Raw genomic sequence first — 16,156 nt, 5'->3', positions numbered from 1 at the left:
GTCCCTGCTGGTGCACCGCGACTAATGTTTGCAAATTGAAACCCTCCTAATTTAATGGGGACGTCTGGTCACTGTCATTACAAGCAGGCAACAGGTACACTGAAATAAAAGGCCGGCTGTTATGGAAACGAGATCGGCTTTTTATTTTCTTCTTACATGTGCTGATATCACAAAGCACAGCCTCTTGAAAAGGAATACGTTGTGTATAAAATCAGCTTCAGGTTATAAAGACATTTTATTCTAAACACTTCAAGCGTATCGTTATTTTTCCGATGTACAGAGCGACAGTGAAAATCACTCCAAAGCTAATCAGCCATGAGAGTGGTTGAGTGATAGTCCCAGTTCCCCCACGGAGGAATGATCAAAGGTCGTGGAAGGTCATGCCATTGGTCTTTCTGTCAATAGTCTACTCAAATCAACTCTCAGGGGTCACTTTGCTTCAGGCGCAGGAGCAGTGACACATCATGACAAACGAACGCATGAGGAGGACAAAAAATGCAGCTGTTTCATCACCGGTCATTGATTATGCTCCTGCACATCCCTGCAAGGATGTCTGGGACATCATCAGAGTAACAGTATGATTATTTCACACGTGGTTGGTGCCATTTTTGCGTTTTACTAATTTATATGTACCAGTGATCGGTGAAGAAATGTAACTAGGTACATTTACTCAAGTACCCTTCTTAAATCCAATTTTGAGGTACTTGCACTTTACGAGAGTATTTTCCATTTTCTGCTACCTTACACTTCCACTCCACAAGAGGCAAGTTTTCTACTTTTTGCTCTACAACATTTATTTGATGACTTTAGTCACTAGTTACTTCAAAAAAAGTCAAAGACAATGTTTAATATCAAATCTGCTAATTGGTCGACATATCGGGCGATATGTATAATACTTTTATTTTTGATACTTAAATTCCTTTAACGTCAGATACTTTAAGAATTTTACTCAAATACTATCATTATGGGTGACTTTCACTTTTACTAAAGTCACATTTAACATGATTTTTTTTACTTTTTTACACCACTGCTCCTGACACTATGAGAAAAACCTGAAAATATCACTTACAGTGACGAAATGTAACTAAGTACATTTACTCAAGTACTGTGCTTAAATACAATGTTGAGGTACTTGTACTTTTCTCGATTATTTTCTATTTTCTGCTTCTTGTTACTTCCACTCCACTACATTTTGGAGGCAAATATTGTACTTTTTACTCTACTACATTTATTTGATGACTTTAGTTACTAGTTACTTTGCAGATTACATGCTGCATCAGAGCCAAACTAGCACATTTTTTATATAATTCATTTGATTGTCAACCAAAAACAATTCAAACACTGATTTCGACAATCAGAAAAATGCTGACCATTGGAGCCTATAATTGGTTGACCCACTGTATAAAGTATAAATGAAATTACGGTCATAAATTACTTTTGTAATAAAAAGTACATTTAATATCAGATACGACTTTTACTCAAGTACTATTTTATGGGTGACTTTCAGTTTGACCAGAGTCATATTTTAACACTTTAACACTCAAATCTGACTTTTGGGTACTTTTCACAAGATTGCCAGTGATGACCCTGTTCAACACATTTTGAGAAATATGAAGAATGCCATTATAAAAAATAAATTCACCCCTATTCACTACAAACAGACAAAATAAAAGGCATCTATGAGTTAGAAGCAGGAAAAGAAAAATACTTCAAACACTGAACTGTTGCTAAAACACAGGGTAAAATACAGCTATAATTTAGTTGCATTAGAGACACATAATGGATGTTAATACCAGGAAAAGTGGCCCTTACTGTATATTTCAGGCCAAAACAGACTCACCTCCATAGATGCATTGCTGTCCTTGTCTGGTGAAGACGAGTGTGGTGTCTCTCATGAATAAATCAAGTGAATAATGGTTGTTCTTTGCAAAATGGATGTGAAATGCTTCCACAAAAGGTTAACAGCTTCTAAATAAGGACAGATGTTTGTCATGGTTTCTTCAATAGGAGCCCAGCATGGCTATCAGCGGCAGAGTAAGCACTCACTTCCTCTGCCTCGCTTTCTAAGGTACACACAACAACGTGCGGCAGTCTTAAGTGCTATATAGTTGTGTTGTTTTTCTTCTTTTTTCCACCACCTTCTTTTTTTCTATGGCAAGATTTAAAAATACAGAAATAAGGGAAAGGCTGAGACTTTGAGAGGACTCATTATAAATTTCCTGTTCACATTTTCAATTCCTTTAAATACAGCAGTGGATTTCATGTTTTCTTTTTTTGGTGGTAAATTGTTTAGCAGAATGAATATACGTTGGTCAGTTTGTCTGACAGTAAAGAGATGACATTAAATAAGGGGAGAGGGAAGGCGAGTGACATCCATCATCGGTTACTGGGTGGACTTGAACCAGATGTCTTCACGTCTCGACATTTTGGATGGACTGCCATGAAATTTGTGTTTAGTGCTAATTAGCAAATGTTTGCATGCTAAGTTTAGAGTGTGTCTAGCGAGTTAGCTTCACAATCATTTTGATGGTAAGTCACCACTATAGCTGCTGTTAGCTGGTTAGCTCAGTTAGCTGTGCAGCTTGTTGATGCTGCTCAGTGCACTGGGGACTGCTGGTGTTTACACCCAACCCTCTCATCAGAATAAATGTTGGCTGACTAGTTTCTGCAAAACCACAGATTGTTTTTTCTTTATGTTGCAACTTTACCTTTGTTTGGGTCTAACTTACTATTTCTCTCTTGTTACAACGCTGTGCTTATGCGCTGGTCAGGTTAAGACACCAAAAACCACTTTGTTAGGGTCAGGAAAAGATCATGGTTTGGCTTTAAATGCCATGTTTTGGTCGCCATGATCACAGATAGAGATGGTCTGAATTCTCCTTAAAAATATCCATTGGCGTGCAAGCTGTTTGGTAGCTTTTTGGGCTCAAAATAAGATAATCCCTTCCACCACCTGATGTGAAAGGTGGCTAATAAGCCTACAAGGTGAACGGCATATGCCACGCTTGGTGCAAATGTCAGCCTCAGAAGCAACATTAACTGTTAACAATAAATCCTGGCGATTGAGCTGTTACACCACTACCACAGGAGCTTTGGCCCATCGGGAGGACAAGGTATTTCCCTGCCCGGGGCAGTGGGGACCCAGCAAAGAACATCATAACAGAGGCAAGAGAAAGAGAAAAAGAGATAGTGACCAAGCAAGAGATGAAGGATGTGAAGTAAGAGGGTGATCACAAATGCACGATCCATTACATCAATTTAACCACATCAATACTGCCACAACCGTGTCACAGATGAGGCTCAGACTGCAGGAATTTTAGTCAGAAGTTTTTAATGACACGGGTAAATGTGCGAAAGCTTCACTATAAGATAGAACAATCATCACAGCCTTGGTAGGATTTATCTCACCAGGCAGTGAGGAGCTTCACCAGGATGCTGTCCAGTGTGAGTGCTACCTCAGCTGAAGATGTAGTAAGCTGTAATATTTTTAGCTGCTCAGCCTTGTGGCTGCAGAGCTCTCAGTGCTGTAACTGTCCTAATAAAGTGGTGCCTAGAAATCAATAGTGTTTAAGAGAAATTTCAGCTCGAGGAGCACGATAAAACAATCAATTAATCTGTCTTTAAATTTGTTTGCATGCACCTCCAAAAACATAAAGCTGAATGGATGGATAGATTAAAGGGTGTTAGCTTCTTAAGAGCGCTCAGATTTCAAAGTCAGCGATGAAAGGGAATTGCAGGCTGAATGACAGACGGACAAACAGGGTCGATCATTAGGCTGTTAATCTTTCCGCTTTATTGGATGAAGAGTGACAGAGACACCTCGGAGCGATCAATCCTGATGTAATCTTCTCAGGCTAACCTCGCGAAGCATCAGTCATTACAACCTGCCTTTGTCAGTCTCCACCCACACATATAAAAATAAATAAATAAATAAATAAATAAATAACCAAACCGGCTCTGCACCACACCCCTCCAAATCCTGTCCCAGTGAAATTCCGCTCTCTCCCTGGATTCTAACCTTTATTCCCTCTCTGTTAAATTATTCCCTTTATTTCCCAAACAAATGAGCTCACATGCATGAGTGAATATTTAGACATTAATGCAAACATAATAATAATAATAATAAAGGTTAATGTGCTCAAACTCTGTTCCGTGTTTAAACTCTATGACCGTTTCTCTCTACGCCATACCTGATCTCCAAGGCACCACGATTTTCTACAGCTTTGTGGATTCCCTGCTGAGTTCTGTTCACCCCCCCTGTAACCCCGCCTGTCTCCCCAGACTCTGGCTTGCCTTGGCAGATCAATGGCACAGCGTGAGGTTGGGTTTTTAATTGAGCTTTTCTGATTGGTGGGGGATGTTTTAATGAGGCCAGGTCCCGTTCTCATCCTGACCTTTGAGGCTCTGCCCTACAGGTGTCCATCCTCTAACTTAAAAGGGATGTATGGGCTTGTAGGGCTACCTCAGTGGTGTCAGACCTCACCAAGCTCCACTCCAGAGCGTGACATTTTCACCTGAATCTAATACGCCCAGTAGTTTTTTTCTCTTGGCCATTACACAGGGTCTGGTGTACCTATCACCAGTCCTATCCTCCAACAAGAAGAACAGGATGTTCTGCGGTCACATGTATAAATGATGTGTACATCAAGCACTTTTTCTGGTGGAAATGTTAGCTTAGATGAAAGCAACATAAAAGCTTCAAAATCAAGCAACCACTGTAGCTGCTGTTAACAAGTTAGCTCAGTTAGCAGTGCAGCTAGCTGATGTTGCTCAGAGCGCCGAAGAAAGTTGGAGTTTGAACCACTATCACAGGAGCTTTGGACCGCCGGAAGGAGAAGATTTTCCGGCCCGCGGTGTTGGGGACCTAGCCAAGAATGCTGGTGGGCCACCGGAGCCAGGCACGACAGCTTCTATAGACATCATGCCAGAGGAGAGGACGTCAACTGAGGACGCTAAGAAGAGAAAAAGAGAGTGACCGAGCAAGAGGCTGGATAAGAATAAATCTCGGATTGGCTTTTAGTTGTTGGCAAAAGCTTTGGGAAAGATGCCGAGATGCCTGAAGACAGGTGCGTAGTTGGTCTTCTTGCTGTTAGACTGAATTTGAATTAGCTAACTGGCTATGGCTCGTGTTGTTGCGCTCGCTTGATGTTTGGTTGTTTAATCGGTTGCATGTTATAGCCAGGTGGTATTATTACTGGTTCAGGTTACGTTAGCTTGGCATGCTACTGTTCTGAGTTGTGTGCGGTGTTAGGTGAGCAGACGTCCCCGTTTTCTGGGCACTGTCCCCATTTTTGGCGTCCTGTCCCTGGCTGGAGCTGTCCCTGGACATGTTCCCATTTTTAACTTTGCCCTTAAAAACAGACCGCAAAGTGAAATAATACGTCATGTGGCAGAAAACAACAGTGACATTACATATTTTAATGATATACAGTATGTATTTCCTTTCTGTGCCTCTCTGTGTGGAGTTGGCATGTTTTTCCTGTACTTGGGTGGGTTTCCTCCACCATCACAACATATATATATGGTCATTCTTCAGTCAGTGCCCCTGACCGAGGCACTGGCTTAGATCTGGAGCTGCTCCCTGGGCGCTGTATGTTGGATGCCACCTGCTCCTCCGGGATGGGTTTAATGCAGAGAACCAGTTTCACTACATAGTTCAGTGTATGAATGTATATAATGAATAAAGTTTCTTCTTCTTCTTCTATTGGAACTGACAGCCTGCAAAACAGGAAGACACACATGACTTTACAATTAAAATATATCTAACAACACACATTTTAAGAACAATGTGAAGGATTTGAATCAGTAACATTATTAGTATGTGCGGTGCATAACTGAGTGATGTTAAAGTCCAAAGGTAATAAGGAAAACCTAGCCAAAATACAGCCTATTACCATGGAAATACAAATCATTTATCAGCAGGTGTTCCTATAGCACCAATCTGCTGCTTTTAATTAACCTTCGTCCTCTAGAGCAGTTACTGACTTACACATTACACACTACTTACCGAGCAGACATGGCACACCATGAGCATTCATTTACAATCATGTTTCAGGCCTTAATTAAAGCATTCTAATAGTATTTGCTCTTCTGCTTTGGTCAACACCAGCTCCTGAGATAAATAGTGCAAGTATTTAGCAGCTGGATGCTCCACTATGTTCACCGATCACCACCTGCTTAATAACTTCGCCTGTCTGCCCTTTAGTCCTGGGCAGGTAGCATACGTGCTGATCAGAGCCTTTGTTAGAAAAGGCTGCCCACAGGAGGTTGTCGTGAGACCATAATGAAAATGTAAAACCAAATCAAGAGCTGAAAGAGGCTAAAAATCTCAATAGAGCCGTTAATACTCAACACTTTTCACATTACACACAGTAATTTGATTAAATGTTGTTTAGCAAAGACAGGCTCTTTTTGTTGTCTTTCTGTTAAGTCTCTTGAAATCTTTTTTGCTACCAGCCAGGAGAAAAAGACCAACGTATTCACGTGCAGTATATGGCTATGGCTGACATATTCCCTTACCCCTTTTCTTGTCTTTTGCATATCATAACCTGCTGCAGTTACTCACAGCTCTGTGGCAGTGCAGACTTTATGTGATTAAGTCCACAATTCTCACAGGCTGACATTTTAGGTTTGGGTAAAAAAACATTTCATGGACACTCCATTAGCTGTCCTAGACGACCCAAATAAAATGACAATAAAATACAAATGATTATTTTTCGTTGGGCTCATTTTTCGTGTGTTTGGTTTTGTAAAAAAAAAAACATCAGGAACTTCAAGTCCTCACATGCCCCTCAGGGTTTCCATAACAAAGAGCAGATTTACATTAAAATGATTGTCCTCAATCTTGCTCCCAGGGCATGGACTAGTTTCGCTGGAAAAATAGAAAATAAAACCTCTACAACTTTTTTGAGAAAAGCAAAATTGTTATCCTGTTTGTTTCATATTGCTTTTGTTTGTTATCATGGCATATGAAGAATATTTCAGCCTATGTAGCTTTTTAAAGTCAATTTTTATATGTCATTGCATCACACTATAATTTAGCAAAACAACTGGATTAAATTTAAAGGATGCAAATGTATAACTAGAATGCAATAAAATCACATAGTACAGTTACAATAATTAAAAAAAAATAAATCTAGTAAATATATCTCAAAAAGCAAACAGAGAGGGGAAACATTTCACCGCAGCTGGCACCTTAACAGGTGTAACATTTAACTTTTTGTTTGAAGAGGCCTGTTTTCAGTAAATGCCAAGCCCATGTCAGTATTCAGACTTTGGCTTTGAGGTGAAATTGCCCCTGTTATGAGTGGGTCACTGGGCGCCGTGGGTTACTGTGGTTACATCAAAGAAGAGGTCATTATTTGGAAAGCCACATAATAAAACATCCTTTATCCTGCTGGAGCAGAACTGGAGCAGAACTGGGAATGTGTTTACCCCCTGCAGGGACTGCCTCAGTGAATAATTTTCACCTGGACATGACCCGACAAGACAGGAAAGGTCTCACTGGTGAGATATGACCATAGAGCGGAAATTGATGTTATTTTTCCCTGTTGTCGGATTTATATCCTCCATTTCTCTTAAAAATGAAAATGAAAATGTCTGTAATTATTGATTGACTGTTTTTTTATAATTCTTGATTATGGAATAAACTCTGACTGTGACTAGATACTGAAGAGGATTTGGATATGCATTGGTAGCCATGGGTAACAATTGTGACATAGCAATTTTTTAAATTCATAATGCTTTATTATTCTTTTTTTAATTGATCCACCATATAAAACATGTTACAGAGTGTCTACAAGTATCAGGCACTAACATTTAATCTTATTATAGACCTTTTTAAGATAATTTTAAACCAAATTTAGGATGAATTTTTGGATAAAACATTGCAGGCTTGGGCAAGTATTATTACAGTAAGTCAAGTTTAAGGTTCAAAGATTTGTGAACTTTCACACAAAAGAGCTCCACTCATTTTGACAAAAATAATAAAAATGAATAATAATAATGAAATTAGATGAAAAATTTGGCAATTACGACCTCACACATTCAAAGTTTTAAAGTTTAACATTTATAAAATTGAAGGCAGTTTGACTTTTTTTTAAGACTTGTAGACACCTGGTAAAATAAGATTATATTTATCACATTATGAATGGTAAAACAAATCCTCTGGCACCAACATCTGGGGTGCAAATATTCGTCAGTATCAGCAGGAGGTCCTGCTCTGACAAGTATTTTTGATGATGTTTCACATTTATTTAAATTGGTTGTTTTTTTAGAAAAATAAGTATAATTTCACTTTACTACTGATGCAAAATAAAGGAATATCTTAACCTGTGCATTAGTCGGAGAAATGTGGTTTGACCATTAGCCTCCTGCACACGTTAGCAGGAAGAATAATACTATGTAGAGAATTAAAAAGCAGACGAGAAACATGTTTCAATGATGTGATTATAATTTAATCTAACTAAAAATTATGTACAGCCCTCGTTTCCACAAGATGATTTAACTGTGTCTCTGAATTTCTAACGGACAGCTGATAACAGATCTAATAAACTGTGTGTGATTTGCTATGTTGAAGGTCACCTATAGTTTCAGGTTATAATTTAGTACAAATATCAGAGCACCCTTGTCCACAGATGTTACAGTGCCCCCTTACTTTTATATTATGAATTGCTTGTAAGTGCAACCTCTTGTTCAAATACTCACTCCATATCCACATTGTTATACAAATACTGTACTGCAGTTTCTTTTTATTACAGATTGTTCAGAATAACAAATGCTTTACTGTACATCAATTCGTCCTTATCTTCTTGTTCCTCTTGCTTGAGATGAACTTGAAACAGAAAATACTCAACCTCACACCTTGTAGCAGCATCAGACTACAGTATCACACTGCTTACATTCAGCCACAGTACTGCTGCACTCAGAGGTCCTTTGGCAGAGCTCACAGCCCAAAACGTAATCAATGTAGTTATACATATGAGTAGTAAGAACTGAAATATATAGCCAAATGTCACAGGTGTAAGACAGCTTGTTAAAATTAGAGCTGGAATGAAAAGAAGACAACACAACTAACAGAAAACATGTTGGCAAACTGCAGCTGGCACGCTCCCTTCTGGATTGCTGACTGAGAATATTAAATACTGAGGACCGAATACTCAAGGTGTGATCACTTTCTCAACACTGTCAAAGCATGTCCTCTTTGTTTTTATAATTCAGGAGCACGATGCCAGTTGTAAATACTTGAGCAGCAGAGAAGTCCAAAAATATTTCCTCTGGTATCACTTATTGAAGTACACATTCAGGAACCATCAAATTGTTTCATCCTGTTTGTATGCAAATATAAACTGTGTGTTCATTTAAAAGTACATGTCCTGGAAGAGGTTTTGTCCCATTTCAATGTAAGCCTCCTTCTCCTGTGCAGACATCTGTTCCACCAGCTCCGGCCTCTGGCTGACCTCTCGGTATGAGCACGGCCGGCCTCCGACCATCACCATCGGCTCATCCCCAACCTCCTCAAACTCATCATCATCGTCGTCCTCCTCCTCGTCTGCCCGACGCTGAGCAGCAGCGGCAGGCGGAGGATTTGCAGGAGAGTCTTCATCTGATTCGCTGGTGTCGCTGTCGGAGTCGCTGGCATTAGCTGTGGCGGAAGCGAGGCCTTTGGTGGCAGCGCTCGCTCCACTTGCACCTCCGCTTGCAACGGCTCTCTTCTCATGGATGAGCAGGGCGCGCATCACTTCCTCATTTTCGTCTGACTGGCCGATTCCAAGACCAGCTGCTCCATCCTGGGCTCCGGGTCCAACTTCTCCATCTGTAGAAACAAAACCATTAAAAATATGAAGAACATGTACTAATAAAATCATTTTGTCTTGAGGCCATTTTAGAACAAAATTAAAATGTTTTTAAATTGTGCTTTCAACCAGTTGGTTTCCCCCTCATGGCATCATCAAGCATTACTTTATTTAAGGTCAGAATCTGAAGAAAAACTTTATTTATTTAAACCCCATCAACTGGTATATATCATCTGTTTCCAGGCTCCAGCATCATTCCAGACAGATGCAGACACACCTCAGAGACAGGATGTTTGGAAGGCATAATTCATGCAATTTCCACAGGAATGGATTTTATTAATGAGCAATCCTTGCTCAGTCATGCACTCATCAAGCCACTGATTATTTCAATTAAGCAATTATGGTTCAATGGGAGTCTGGCCAAGCCTGATTGCTGCATGCCCTTGAGTGGGGAAACAATGTCAGAATAAGATAGCCTGGTGAGGGACCGCTCTGACAGAGGGAGATAACCTGGGTTGACCTGTAGCAGTCTGTATTGACTACAAAGAGGTGGTCACAGAAGAGCAGTGAGAGGTGTGGGTCAGGATTGTGCTCGACTGTTTTCTGGAAAACCCAGTGCGTTCAGCAAGCTTTACCATGAACAGACAATTGTGATTAATGCCACTGAAATCAACACAAATGTGGCATTTCTTTGCGTTCATCAATACCAGTGTCTCTTTAAGAACAAGCCATTATTACAGTATGGAGGACATTGGATTTTTTTTGGGAGAAACAAACATATTACATTAGCGTGAAAGCTACATATTGACTGGGTGTTTTGTCAGAAAACTTCACTTACGGTTCTTGAGGGCGTCCGGCTCGTTGTAGGCACCCTGCACGGTGCTCTGGGTCAACCACACGGGCCTCTCCTTCGGTGCCTTGCCCTCACTGGCCGCCTTCTGCTGCTCTTCGTGCTCCTCCATGCTGATGACCACATTCTGGGTGTACAGGTCAGCGTAGGAGGAGCCTTTGTTGGACCAAGCTTCACGGTGTGGGCCTGCGTTTGCTCCGGCTGCTGCAGCACGTTCACGGCTAGAGGACAGATTCAGAAAATAAACTTAAACAATGATCTTCAACAGTTAACAGTGTTGAACTCCCATAACTGTTCCAGAGACAAAGGTTGTAGTGCTTTCACTTTATGTCTTTTATGTCTTTATGTCTCACAATACCTAAGAAAATTAAAAAAATACATCATCCCTGCAGCACTCTCTCTCCTTAGCTGTCTCTCTGTGGCAATTATAAATTAGGTTTTTATCAGAAACTGACCTCTGTTTGAGGGCGGGAATCTCAGAAGGCTCAGGCTCCAGCAAGTCATGGGACAAGTTCACATCTTCGGTCTCACGTAGCAGCGCATAGATGGGTTCGATCTGCTCGTTGAAGCGTGCCACCTGTGTCCTGGCATCGGGACAGACAGACTCATCCTCTTCTACCTCCGTCTGACAGAAGGTGCAGCGAAATGAACCTGTGGATGAAGAACGAACAAGTAAAAAGGAGCCAACAATGACTCAAGAGATACATTTATATCCCCCATTTATTGTTCCTAACAGTGTATGTACATTTTTAGAAGAACTGTGTTTCATATACAGTATGAAAATGCGTATTATAGGAGGTACAAAGTGTGCCCAAATAAACCCCTATACCATTTAGTGTGAGTTTTATGTAGACTACACACATCCAATTACTGACACTGTGAATGTGTTCCATTCTCCATTTTACATCCAGCTAAGAATCTTACTTGTATCCAATCGAGCAACCGCGATGTACGTCATTTATAGACTAACAGTAGCAATACACGTTAACATAAAAGTGTAAAGACTGTCAAATCCCTGTACATTTACAAGATGTCTGTAGGTGACACATTCCCAACAAAACAAACAACAACAACAGCAACAATAAGCAAACAAGCCACAATATGACAAGCTTTGAATAATCAAACCTTATTTTGGAAGTAGCAAGTTCTGAAGTTTCTATTTCCAGATGGGGAGTGACTGACAGGGCTGTGATGTGCAGCATAAGCTGAGTGTCTGGTAGCAAGATGACAAATAGTAGCCTACAGATGAATGACCTTTCACGTTTTAGTTATTCCTGGAGTCTCAGCCAAACAAAACAATGACACAGACTTAACTTTATTTAGTTTACATGTGTCATATGCAGGGATGAAAACACATGTTTGTGCTTTTTGGAGTAACTGCACCTTCTTGTTGACGTCATATCTCATTTGTTGTACTTGCCCTGTTCAGTATTATCTCATGTTTCATTTTGTGAAATAAAACTGAATGGATGTTGAGATGCAAGTGAGGAAAACTGCAGACCCTCAGGCTAGACCATGGGACCTAGTGTGCACTGCATTTGCTTCCTTGCAGTAAGAAAAGGGCATGTAAGGCCATCTGCTTCTTTGGCTGATTTCAGTTTCAATTATGGGAACTGTTCCAGCATTACACAGACCCCATGTCTGCCTTGTGTCTGTGTGAGAGGGAGAAAGAAAAGGAATGTGTGTGTGTGTGTGTGTGTGGAGAGGCCAAGAAGGAGAGAGTGCTGGAAGAAGATGTGCCATTCGTATGTTGCTATTGTACATGTGTGATTGAATGAAACCCACCATCGCTGCGAGGACATTTCATTTCAGGACATTTTTTAAAGTAAATTCAAAGCATTTGGATGTCGGAGAGATCGTTTATAATACAAGTGAACAACATAGATCAGGTCAAAGAAAGTCTTCCATCACTGCATCATGGAAAACTGCTGAGTTTGCCTCACAATCACAAGAGAACGTAAACACAATTACTTTGCCTGTTAATGAAGCCATGGCAGTAGTCTCCTGTTCAGTAATGAGACAAGGCACATGCTCCCACTGGTGCTCTATATCACAAACTAAAGTTGGGCTGCCCCTTAAATATCCTGATATTTGCATTCCTACAAGTTTAAAACATCCTTAGAGGGAGTGCCAACTGTCACAGATGGTTTAAGTCATGTTTTATGCACAAATAAAAAAAACAGCTATTTTTCAGCCGAAAGCTTGGTGGAACTACACGTCAGGTAGAATGAGGAAAAATCCTACAAAAAGAGGAGCGTACATTCACATAGCAAAGTGTGAATGTTCAGAGCTGGAGGGTTTCTGGCTCAACTTTGTGGGTCAGACTGAGCTGGAAGACCAGTAATGTCATTTCCCGTCTCAGTGCGGTAAAACTGAGTGTTGCTGGCCCTGAAGAAGCAACCGGTCCATCAGACTACCACTATGTGAGCTCCAGGTATTCCTTTTGTCAGCCTCTGTCAGGGTGCAGGGTTACTGCCTCCGCAGCAACATTTGATAACAGTTGACATATGTTGAAAGAGGAGACAAGTGCAAAGGATTTGGCAAGATGATTATAAATGCATCACGGGGAAGATGCCGACGGTTTCGAAAGAGTACCTGGAAGCTGTAATTTACACTGGCTATTAAATGTATTTATCCAATATGGAAGTATTGTGAATTCTCTTTCCTTACATTAGTTTTATGTGGAATTTAGGGATTTTTATGACCCTGAAAATATGGATATGCCCATATTCCTCTGTTTTCATTTCAAATAATAAGTAAGACTTAAGCACGTCATTCTTCTACTTTATACGAGCATTTGTGTGCTTTTCTTCACAGTTTAAACATTGATTGGAAAAATTTAGGTGCACCTTAACATCCTTTGAAAATCTTGTCTCTGGTGCCCTCCAGTGGTTTAACTTTTCATTCATGCTGCAGTCAAGTACTTCAGGATCAAATGATGTCACTATTGGGTGTAATCAGTGATTGTGGGTCAGATCAGAGGTAAAACAAGCTTGAAACCTTTAACCAGAGGGCAGCAAAACACTGCCTGGTACTAAGTTAATATTCAAATAATGAACATTTAGTGGTTTATCGGTAAGGGAACGGAGATCTTATTTTTCAAGGCTTGTGTAGCAAACCCTCTTTGCATTACTGACTTGTAATCAACCTTCAGGTGGCAGACAATGTGTGAATGGTGCCTTTTTTTTTGATAGACTCAAGAATAAATGCAGTTTATGAATGAACACAGTTCATAGAAAAGGCTCTCCTAAAAGTCTGGATTATACACAATCAACTGCAATATTATTCTGCACCACCATTCCCAGAAATTCTGGGTAGATGACTGGCAGAAAATTAAATTCATGCCATAGTCTTATACACAGATCCCATAAAATTATCAATATATTTCAGCATTTGTTTATCAGAAAATCTGTTTTTTCAATCAAGAGAAAACTGGATACTTATTAAGCAGCTGTTTGGAGGATTACAACTTCCGTACATATTGCTGTATTGGTTTCATACTGACAGTAGTTTACCGTTAGCAAATTAATTTCTTCAGGCTTTTGAAACCAAGTTTTCTATGACCACATGGATGCTGCATATATCCATCTACTCAAGTTGTGAATGATTAAAACATAAGCATTCAGTGACTCAAATGAGATGGTCATGCCCTGTTTATGCCTAGTGTGAGCTTACCCTATTAATTTAGCCTTACCTTCCCTTTAATTCTTCATGTCCTCGCCAACAGTTGACAGATATTGAGATGACATTTCAACAATCTTTGACTCATCTACAATTAATTTTCCTGCCTAGGACAACTGCACAACAGAACTGCAATCATTTGACTGCGTCACCCTAGCGTCAACACCACCAACGTGTGCCACAACTGAGATAATTTCTAGAGGTTTACCTGTCATGGGGTCAAACAGCTGGTTGGCTTCTAGGTCAGTGAAAGTGGAGAAGCAGCAGGGGCATCTGAAGGAGGCACGGTTGGTGGAGTCACGCTCATCTGTCTCAATGCGCCGGCGCATGTGATCCAATTTATACTTGACCACGTTGACCAGTACCCTAAAAAAACATCAGGTTGTTATTGACATGGGAGGACAAATCTGTTTTAATGTGGACAAGAAAAAATGAAGTTTTTCTTTAAAGTGAAGATCATGTGCCACCTGGTAACCATTCACTTATATGTAATTTATTGTAAGGCTCTAGTGTTGTAGTACTTAAACCAAAACTCTACCTGTAACTGAGGGGAAGTTATTGTGTGTTACTGTGTCTAACCTACCTGTAGTTGATAAAGTAGTAGTTGTGCCGTGTTGTCTTGCCATCAGGAGCCGTCTCCACTCTCATGCGGCACTTGACAAACTTGTCTGCCTTCAGGGTGTTGAGTACTGAGCGCAGCTGTTTGCGGTCAAACTTCAGCAACTCCAGCATGTCCTCCTCACGTACGCATGGGTTGCGGATCAGCACATCCAGGGCCAAGGCATGTTCCACTCCATAGAAACCCCTCACAACCTGCTTGGCTAGCCGCTTGAGTGCAGCAGGGACCTCGGTCAGAAGCTCTGGTTCTATCATCTTCACCTATGGAGAGAGATGAGACCTCCTGTGTAAAGATCTGAGACAGCAGGCAGGAACTTTAGGGGAACAAGGTGGGGAGAGGTGCCAGATACATCATGATGCATAAATCAGTAGGTAGGCAACTTAATCAAACAAAGCTTGTGAGGAAGATAAGGTTAAATTCAGAGGTAGCATGAATATAAGGAAACTACTCAGTACCTGATCTTACTTTATCCTTTCCTTTAAGAGTTTCTTTAAATGCATTATCTCTGCCTTTAAATTTATATCAAGTCCTGGTGTTTTGTGCTTACATACACTCAGGGTTGCCAGATTTGACTACACTGCCAGACTGGCTGTTGGATAGTAGCAACACAACTTAGCTTACCATTAGCTAACTCTAACAAAAGTAAACAAAAGGAGATTGAGGCAGCATGTTGGCTGTACCTACTGGTGAGGATATTTTAGTTAATGAGTAACATATAAATTGCTTTACCAGTCGCTCGTTAGCTTAACTTATAGCTTCCCTATGTTACCCTACGCTAACTAAGCAAGCATGAAGTTAGCTAGCTAGTTTGCAGAAAACCGTTAGCCACTTAATGCCAACCTTACCCGACACTCTTTAACGTTATCTTCCGCTAAAGTCACCGCCTCCTTAAGTCATTTCAGAGTACGCTGTCTTTGCCTTTAATAAAGACATCTATAATTCGCCTGAAACATTTGCCCGTCTCAGTTTCTTAAACTGTTAGGTAAGCTAGCATGCTTCCTGACTTATGCTGAAAAGACAACCCCGGAAACAAAACCAAAAAACTGCAACAAAGGTTTTCGTCATTTCCAATGGCCGAGCTAGGAAATTTGCTCTCACTAGCCAATAGAAACACAAGGAATGTTGACTGATGTAGACGTTGACGAATAGCTTCGCTTCCTCTCCGTCGCCTTGTAACCAATCAGATTCGACAAATAGATACTCGGAGGCGGG

At 40.5% G+C, this 16,156-nt stretch overlaps 1 protein-coding gene across 1 annotated transcript; it reads right to left on the bottom strand.

Moving 5' to 3' along the window:
• Positions 1-8,718: 8,718 nt before the first annotated feature.
• gtf2e1 (general transcription factor IIE, polypeptide 1, alpha) lies at positions 8,719-15,967 on the bottom strand. The gene is made up of 6 exons (XM_073474269.1): positions 15,790-15,967; positions 14,909-15,204; positions 14,534-14,691; positions 11,100-11,295; positions 10,633-10,865; positions 8,719-9,814 (listed from the first exon to the last, which is right to left on the bottom strand). The coding sequence occupies exons 2-6, from the start codon at positions 15,196-15,198 to the stop codon at positions 9,360-9,362; spliced, it is 1,332 nt and encodes a 443-aa protein (XP_073330370.1). The 5' UTR covers positions 15,199-15,204; positions 15,790-15,967; the 3' UTR covers positions 8,719-9,359.
• Between the last annotated feature and the right edge of the window lie 189 nt (positions 15,968-16,156).

This window comes from Pagrus major, chromosome 9 (assembly GCF_040436345.1).
Source record: "Pagrus major chromosome 9, Pma_NU_1.0".
Lineage (NCBI taxonomy): Eukaryota > Metazoa > Chordata > Actinopteri > Spariformes > Sparidae > Pagrus > Pagrus major.
The sequence above is the reverse complement of the archived record's forward strand: the minus strand, read 5'-3'. Positions and strand labels throughout refer to the sequence as shown.